General features: G+C 31.0%; 1 protein-coding gene across 2 annotated transcripts; it reads right to left on the reverse strand.

Moving 5' to 3' along the window:
- Positions 1-749: 749 nt before the first annotated feature.
- On the reverse strand, positions 750-2658 carry LOC104811467 (GDP-mannose transporter GONST3). 2 transcript variants are annotated; one of them, XM_010538165.1, is made up of 2 exons: positions 2510-2658; positions 750-2246 (listed from the first exon to the last, which is right to left on the reverse strand). In XM_010538165.1, the coding sequence occupies exon 2, from the start codon at positions 2244-2246 to the stop codon at positions 1137-1139; it is 1110 nt and encodes a 369-aa protein (XP_010536467.1). In that variant the 5' UTR covers positions 2510-2658; the 3' UTR covers positions 750-1136. The 2 variants fall into 2 exon arrangements, with proteins under 2 accessions (XP_010536467.1, XP_010536466.1); XM_010538164.1 differs by having other exon boundaries at positions 750-2343.
- Positions 2659-9897: the final 7239 nt, after the last annotated feature.

Here is a 9897-nt window from a genome sequence, read left to right on the forward strand (position 1 = left end):
AGAGCGGATATATTGTCCGCATGTGCCCCTTTGTTTTTCTTAAGAAATATTTTTAAAAATAACGGCTACTTAATCTCAGCCGTTGGATCAAACCCCCCTAAGCTCCCCGATCAAAAGTTGCGTTCCTCTGTGCCCCGAACTTAACGGCTATATTTTGCCCATGTGCTTTTCAAATTCTTCTCTCTAGTTAATTATTTACCTCATTATTATTATTATTATTATTATTATTATTTTCTATTGTAAAAATTTCTCTATATTATTTAAAAAACTCATCATGTGATTTTTTTTCTTATATAGTTAATACCAGCTGATATTGATTAGCAATTTTTATGCTATTTGGAAAATATGGAATTAACATAAATATCTTTTTATTACTTGGCTTAAAAATAAGCTAAAGTTCTGGAAAAAAAAGGAATATATTATTAAAAGAAAATACAAATGTGCCGATGCATTGTTATTTTGAACTCCTTCAAATAACCTAAAGTGTAAACATCACATCTTGAAGTTTTCCTCGGAACCTGTAACTTAACAATATTATCATCACCATCATCATCATCATCATTATCATCACCATCATCATCAATCATCATCACCACCATAGGCACATCAGAATACACAGAAGAAGAAGATAACTTTATTCAGGAAAAAAGGAAGATTTTATTTGAATTTCTGGACATTGTGAAAGAAGAATCTATTCGAATTTATTTTAAGGGGTCTTTAGTGTCTCATAATAAGAAATCCCCAAACAATTGAAACAGCAAAGAAACAATCTTTTTCTACCAATGGGAACTGGGAGGTTTTCTCTTTTGTATCAGTTTCAATATATACTTGACAGCAAAGAAGAAAATCTGAAGGCAGTATTACCTCCAAGGTACAAAAGAATGATTCATCATCACTAACTATATTAGATCTTATATCGAACCAAAACGTACCCAAAAGGAAGAATTTCTTGTTCTTCTTGATTATACTTCAGCCGTTGCATCTCCCAACCTCTCCCGATTATTCAAGAGGATGAGATGACGAGCCAGCGACCCACTTCAAGAATCTACTGGTTTATGCATTAGGAGCCTCAAGTAATGGAATTTTTTTATCAGTGGATATAAGACCGGATCTTGAACATCTTTGTTGTAAATGTATCATTGCTTGCCCTCCGACTCAGAACCTTCCTTCTCGAAGTTGTTACTTTCCTTGTTCTGCATTTCGAGCAGTTTCTGCTGTTCCTCATCCTGCTCTTGAACAGATTTCGATTTCTTGCTCGTGGACTGCTGATACATAACTCCACCAAACATACAAATCAGAAGTCCCATGGTTCCAACAATGGTTGAATGTTTATCCCAAATGACCAAGTTGATCACCACCGTTAACAGCTTGTTAACAATGCCAAGAACAGTGAATCCAGTGGCAGAAATGGCCCGACGACACGAGAATCCGAAGAAAGAGATGGCCAGGCCGAAAACACACGACAACCCAACTGGCAAAACCACTTGGAACGAGTACCAGTCAGACTCGTCAGTGATTTCGTGCTTTATTCTCTTTAGCTCTCCCATTATAAGCAACTCGAGGGGGAACAATAGCAGGGCCTCGAGGTTATTGTATAACACAAGACCCCATGTGTCCAGACCAATCGTCATAACCACGTGCTTGATGTAAACAAAGTCTATGGTCATGCTTACCAGATATGCCACTGCCCAGCTATAAGCTGCAACCGTGAACTGGTAATCCGTCAAAACGTAAAGCACACTTCCTCCGAATATTGTAGCGAGAGAGCCCCATGTTTTGAGAGATGGCCATGGCTGGTGCAAGAAAAGGGCCTCCCCAATCGCGACGAAAATAGGAACGGCTGAACGAAATACGATAAACGTATCTACATTTGCATGGAGGAGAAGCTCGCTATTAGTGAAGAGAGATAAGTAGAATATAACGGCTGCGGGAAGAAATCGCCACATTGTTAAAAGATTCAGAGAATCGTGCTCGATCAACTTAATCTGCCCGCAGAGGAAAACACCAGCTGCACTTGAGAAATACTGCAACGCAGTCAAAGCTCCTGGATAAGGAAATTTCATGACTGCCCATTTGTTGATGATTGAGAGAAGCGAAGCCGAAATGCAGTAACCAGCAGCTACACCATAGACCGAGGCGTGATGGAGTAAACCGCTGTACAAATGCTCTTGGACCTTGACATTGTTGGCTTCTGAATTGTTCTGATGAATCTCAACTGTGTTACCGTTTTCCTCATCTTTCGACATCTTGAAATGAACAGAGAAGAGAATCAAAATCGGAAGATTCTAAGATCGACACTCGGTTATCATCATCAGCTCGATTCGAAGTCCTAGTGTTCACGATCTACAAGCATCCGTAAATAAAATTAGATTAACTAGATACTAAACTCCATAAGATTCGAATTCAAAAACGAGGGACTCTAATCGAATCCACGGAAAGGGATAAAATCGTAACAGTGAAAGCAAAGATCCAGAAAGGCAAAACAGCAAACAGATTACGGAATACTTACATGTAGATGATTTAACACAGATGACAACTACAGAGACAAAATTAGGGCTTTTGTTGTGACGAGAGAGAGAGAGAACGAGCTCTGAATCTTCAAAAACTCGGATCTGCGCCGTGAAACCCCGAAAAACGCCGAGCGCGACTGTGTCGGCAATCCCCGGTGGTTGTTTATTTTCGAATTTCCGATTATACCCCTTATTTCCCTCGCTTATTACCATTTTGGGATTTTGTTATGAGGCCCAGCCCATCAATAACATCATCAATTATTGAGCCATTCATCAGTATTGGGCCCGACCCAACAATGGTCTGCTTAAAATATTATGGGGTTAATTGTGTTTGAAGTCCATATCAAATGTACATGATGTGAAGCCCAACTTCCTCCCTGGTCCATTTTCATTTTACCTTCGATTCGATTCACTTATTTTTTTTAGAAAAATTATAACCAATTAAATTTTTATATTGCATTAGATTTTAATTTATTTTTTGTTGATAAATATAATTTATTGTTTTAAAAATTAATTTTATTGATTTTTTTTATTTGGTTTCAAATCACTTTAAATTATATTCTTTCGATTTTTTAAAAGTTATACATATTTAGTTTTTATTTAAAATTCAGTTCAACTAAAATGTTTTAAAAGTAAATTTGAGGATATAATGTTTTGAATAGAAATGTCCATAATTGGACCATGCTAAGTTCCAATAAGATATCTATGTCGTGTTTCACTTATATCTTACTTTAATTATTTTCCATTATCCGTTGCTTCCATTATTATGTTTGGTCCATTATCTAATATCTATATACTTATCTTCGGCTCACATTTCAATTATGTTTTTGTCGCCATGTTTTTATTATTATTATTTTCAACTTTTGAATTTTCTTTGCACATGACGTGCTTTTAAATCAATCATATTCCAAATCAGTTAAAGAATTTATCCACTTTCATTATTTCACCGTCTTTATACCCTTTGAATTTTTTACTTTTCAGAAAATCAGAGATGGAGTAATGGAAAAAAAAAAAAAAGATTGTGATCCCATTGGAGAAAGAAAATTAAAATTATAAATATATATATTTTTTAATTGAATGAATAGAACAGTCATGTGGTACCATATGAGAAATATATGTTGATTCTTTTAGTGAATTCAAGGAGCCCTATAAAAACTTCTATTTCAAAATTGTAGTGAATATCATAAAAAATTATAAAAATAATAATAAAATCATTTTGAACCGAGAGATTCTAGAACCGATTAAGGGTTTGCAAAACCGGATTCATCGGCTATCGAATTTTCTAAACCGGAAATACGAAGACGGGCAACGGTCCGTATTCTGAGTTTAATCCACAGAAGAGAAGATAGATTTCATAGGATATCTTCGAAAGATTTGTCTTACACGTGGCGATAGAGCAGCCATCCATGTCAGCGCGATCTCGGGAGGTTTACGTAGGGTAAAGAACTAGAACGAAAAATCAAAAGTTTAGACAAGGCGTTGTCTTTTGTCCTTAAAATTTCATTTTCATGCCGAAGGCATCATCGCTTATATATATATTATAAGATATACTAACGACCCATATATTAGATTTTGATTATAAACATGACCTTAGATATTCCAAGATCCCATGTCGAGCCACGGGTTGGGGAGAGTGCAGTCAGTGGCAGATCCAGAAAAATAAATATTAGTGGAATAAACATTTCGATATTCGGTTTGGGTTTGGTTCGGAAATAGATCGGTTCGGATCTTTCGGTTTTAGAAAAATATGTACAAATCGGTTATTATATATATTCGGTTCGGTTCGATTTCATTTTTTATTAAAAAAATAGAACTTTTATTAAAAAATCTGTTTTTCTATTTTTTAAAATTTGGTTCATTTTATAAAATTAAGTATTCTAAAAATAATACCGTTCGAATTAAAAAAATAACCGTGTTCGACTTTGAAAAATCGTACCAAACCGTTCATTCCAAAGTTTTTATAAAAATATATAAAAAAAATTCATAAAATATACTGTCAAAATAATATTTACATTTTACCATTAAATTCTACAATTTTTTATCTTTTAAATTTTATCTATAATAATTTTATTTATAATTGTTGGAATATATAATTTTCGATAAAATAAACTAGATAAATATCGTAATTTTTATATATTTTTAATTTTTTGTATTATGTTTTAATATTAGATTTGTAAATTTTTTTAGAAAATTGAGAGAGAGAAAATAAAAAGATAGATGAAAATAAAGTTTAAGAAAAAATGTCACAAACTTAATATTTAGAGAAAAAATTTAAAAATAAAAGGAAAAAGGAATGAGAGAAGAGGGGGCAAAACAAAAACTTAAACCGGGGCTTTAATATTTTTTATTATCAAAATTTTATAACAATTACAAGTAAATAATTTTTTTCAGTGAAATATATGGGGTATGGGATCCCACACCAATACATGTCGATCCGTTCCCTGGGTGTAATCACGTTTAGGTACACTGTAAGAGCTGCAGATTCAGGGAACGTAGGTTGCACTAAAACGAAAATTTCGGTACAGAAATATGACACTACCTGCGTCAGATTTGACACGGCTCACGTCAGTTTTGTTAGAGAAAATTCATTTTGTACAGAAATCTGATACGGCTCACATCAAATCTGACATGCCCCGCATCAGATTTGATACAGCCCGCGTCAGTTTTAACAGATGCAATTTTTCGCATTTAAACTGTCGGGTTAGTGACTTTCAGTATTTTACATAAGGAAAACATCATTACAAATTGTGTACGAAATATATTATCAATTTTGAGAGATTTAAGAATGTTTTTGGGTGAAGAAACTTGCAAACTCTTCATCGAATTTGTTATGTTCATCTTTTGCATGAGTTCTTGTGTGTCGGGTAATACTTGAAAAGCAAATCAAGTGTTGCTGTTCTTCTCTATATCTCAAAACGTATTCTCGATAATCTCTTTTGCTCGGTAGGGAGAGAATAACGTTTTAGAAAAGTGCTCGTCATGCCTTGAAAAAAATATCCGGATTTGATCATTTCGATTTCGATTCTGTATTTTCCTTTAAGAAGATACAATAAAAAAGATAGAAATTAGAATATCCATGAAACCTAAAATTCCTAAAATCTCATACGACTGATTAAAATCTATAGGCAATTAGATCCAATGAGTAATTTGACCTATATTTACGGTGGGGATGGAACAAACCAATCACAAATTCTAACAAGTGTGGCATTTTTTTTTTTTTTTTTTGCTACGAGTTTGTCCGATCAAATCAAATCAGAATTCAAATGACATAAAAAACCGATATACTGTGTTTTTCACGTATTTTAATAAAAATAAAAATGAATTGGGGATTAGTTAGGCAAAAAACCATCAAAGGATGATTGAAAATTATACAATTCAATTAATTGTCTACACATATTTATATAAAAAGTTTTAAGTTACTACATGCAAATTCCATATAAAAGTTTATGCGAAACCCATGTGCTCCAATTTGCATTAGTAAAATGTATTACTTATAACAATGTGTGTTTGTATGTATATATATATATATATATAACCTAAATCCAAATCCAAAACGATTTGGATGATGTTCAGTTTTCAGAAAATTTAAGGAAAATTATAAACATAAAGGGAAAATAAAAATCGGAAAAAAATGTTCATCGACGTTTTCCACGTACAAAAATATCAAAACATGCTGTCTATACCAAAATATCAAAACCGATCACAGGCCACATATTCGTAACCACGAGAAATCAACCGTACCAATGATCACATTGCATCCCCGATGAATCATTGTACTAACTAACCCCACATTTTTTCAAGATCTGTACCAACCGCAACCGCAACCTCACCTAATAATAATAATAATAATAATAATAGGAGAAAATCATATATATATATATATATATATAAATTTTTACAAAAATTTCAAATAAATATCGTAAGGTAAAAACTTTTAAATAAATATTTAAATTTTTTAAAAACTACATATAAATATCTATTTTTTTTTAAAAAATATATCAATTTTTTAATATTTTCAAAATAAATAATTAACATTATTAACAGATTTTAGTTTTATTTAATAAATATATAAAAATCTAAGTATTTTTGTTTTTAAAATTCAGATATTTATATAGTTTGACAAATTTATCTAATTTGATTTTATAAAATGTAAGTATTTTATATGCGATTTAACAGTTGGTGATCGAGTGGTTTAGTCTTCAAAGCCTTGAATTCGAAGAAGAAAGAACGTAATTAACTGTATAACTAATGATTGATTCTGAATTAATAGATTAAATGGATCGAATATGCATCTTTAGAAAACAAAAAAAAAATATTTTATATGCGATTTTTTAATAATAAAAGTATAGGTTTCACTACTAATTGTAGATTGTTTTCAACATAAGATACCCACACATCGCCCCCACCCCCCTCTCTCTCTCCAATTTACCATTTAGAAAAGTCTTCACGTCGTCCATTAGGTCAATATAATTCCATGGCGTGTACAACTTAGTTCCAAAATTATGGGTAGACTAATTGATGTTTATAGGATAATATCCGTCGAATTAATCACAGCCTTTCGAAATATCGAGCATGTAAACTAGTCGAAGTAATCACAACCTTTCGAAATGTCGAACAGGTAAACTAGTCGAAATTGAAAGTTTCAAAGAAATATTTATTGATAAGGATTGGACTCTCGACTTAAAATGACAGAGGAGATAACTCTCAAACCAATTGAGTTTGGAGTTTCTTCCATATTTTCTTATACTTATAATAACCTTTAAGCTATAAATATCATCATAATTATTAAAAAAAAATATTAGTGGATATTCAATAATATCGAATAGCGATAAATATGACGGTTAAAAGTACAAAATATATGAATAGAGATCAAGAGAAAAAGAATGTTATACCTAGATTTATTTGGGAATATATCATAACAAATAATTTGCAATTGTTATATATTTTAAAAAAGGTAACGTAAAATGATAAGTGAAAATGATATTAATTTATACTGCCAACAAATAAATTTGGAATTGAGCCGATATCGATTTTGATGTTGATTTAGTAATATCGAAAATCAATGGAGTTCTATCCAATATATCGTTCGTATCCAAAAGATCCAAATCTCGTTCTTACGGTATAATCACATGAATTATAAGAATTTTAATTTGATCTAATGTATTATGCCTCGAATCCGATTTAGCCTAAAACTAATAAACAATCAGGGATTTGTTCTGTCATTTTATTATTTTAATTCTTCTGTTTTCTTGATGAATAAAAATTTAAAAGTACAGAATTCTCTGTAGGACTTTCGTTAATATATATTTTTTATAATATTTGGAAATAATAGGTTAAGAGGATATCAATATTTCTCTGATTATATATAACATAATTTCCCTGTAATAGTAAAACAAAAATTGTATAATACGATGGGGAATAACCCCCTCGGTTAAAAATAAAAATAAAAATCGAAAATCTTGTATCGAAATTGAAATAACAAAAATCCCATATGAAAACACCAAATTATTAAAAAAAACTCCGGTAATCGAGGAATTCACAACTGAACACAGTATGGAAACATCCATAATTCTTCTAACTCACTGTGTACACGTGTACTGAACTTATAAACACGTCACTAAGACGTGGGACACGTATGAAGAACAGACGAACACGTGTACAGACACGACAGCTGTATATAATATCAGATTAAAACCTATAAACAAATTTAAATTTATAAAATTTTAAACTTTTCATTTATCAATTTTCATAATTTTATAAAATATGTTATTATAATTGTTAAATTTATAAAATATGTTATTTTAATTCTAAAATTGATTTTTAAATCAATATCGTTGAATTTTTTTTGATATCAGTTAATAAATTGGATAATTATAATAACATATTTCATAAGTTTGAAATCAAATTTGTCAAAATGTAAAATTTTAAATTTTATTTTTCATTATTTTATAAATTCAATAATTTTTATAGGTTACATGCACTATAATGTAATACAAATACATGGTGTTAAACACACTATGCTTTTATCTTCTTTTTTTTTCTGATAAAAGTTCATTACAATATCTAAAAAACACCTTCTCAAGTATTTTTTTTTATAAGATCTATGAATGCTTAATGTGTATAAAAAGTTATAATTATATACGAATATTTATCATAAAATAAATCCATTTTATATACCCAATAACCGAATTACGTAGAACACAGAAGAATATCTAACACATTGCAGCTCGAATCACGGGTAATGTTGTAGACATTTTATATTCGTTTTTTGTAGGCTTAATTCGGTAAGATAAAAAAAAGGTAACTAATCCTGTAATTATTAATCACAATAAATAAGTAAAATATTATTTAATGTGACGGAGAAAATTCAATAAGGACAAGATAAGGTGGGATCTGAAACCTGTCATTATCGGCGCGTGAGAAAAAAAAAAAGCAGCTTTAACCATGAAGGCGACGGTCCAACTCTGTCATCCATTTGCAGTTGGCGAGAACATTATTTGGAATTATTGGAATTTATATAACAAGAGACTGTATTTTTACTTGATTTGGGTATATTAAGGATTATGAATTTTAATGAAATTTAAAATCTATTCGGTTAACAATATCAATAATAAAGAGAATTATGTTATAATTTATTAGATTAATTATTTTTTAATTTTGAAATATTATAAAATATCGTAAAATACTGATGATCAATGAGAGGCAACAGAATCCGAGATAATATCGTTTTCATTTTCTTCAAAAGATTTCAAAAACACGTATATAATTTAAACTAATTTCTAGTTTAAAATTTTTATCTTTGGTTCTTCCCAATAATTCTGAATATCGAGCAAGTTGGAGGACCGCTCTGGTTAGGGATGAGCGTTTCGGAAAACGGTTCGAGTTCGGAACGGAATAAATCGGTTCGGTTCTTTCGGTTTTACAAAAATAGGTACCAATCGGGTTTTTTATTATATTCGGTTCGGTTCGGTTTGGTTTCGGTATCGGTTTGGTTCGGTTCGATTCCGGATTTTATTAAAAAAATGATAGATTTTCTTTAAAAATATTCGGTCTTTCGGGATTTTTAAAGTTCGGTTCGGTTCCGGAAAAATTCGGTTCTCTAAAAATGGTACAAATCAAAAAATAACAACGGTTTTGAATCGAGAAAAATACTGTTTTAATAGTTCGGTTCGGTCCGGTTCTGAAAAACCGAACCGAAACGCCCAGCTCTAGGTCTGGGTCCACTGTGTCTTCGCTGCTGCTCAGATATTTTTTGGGAAATAATGCAGCGAGACAAACTTGATAATGCACTTGAATTTTCAAAAAAAAATATTTAAAATTCTAATATTCCGACGAAAAGTAAAAACTTTGAAACAGTGAATCTAGGGGATAATGATGAACTACAGTG

This window comes from Tarenaya hassleriana, unplaced genomic scaffold (assembly GCF_000463585.1).
Source record: "Tarenaya hassleriana unplaced genomic scaffold, ASM46358v1 Cleome2, whole genome shotgun sequence".
NCBI classification, from domain to species: domain Eukaryota; kingdom Viridiplantae; phylum Streptophyta; class Magnoliopsida; order Brassicales; family Cleomaceae; genus Tarenaya; species Tarenaya hassleriana.

What these genes read in the sequence shown, in the direction of transcription:
- LOC104811467 (XM_010538165.1), bottom strand. Translation starts at nt 2,246, where the DNA reads ATGTCGAAAGATGAGGAAAACGGTAACACAGTTGAGATTCATCAGAAC.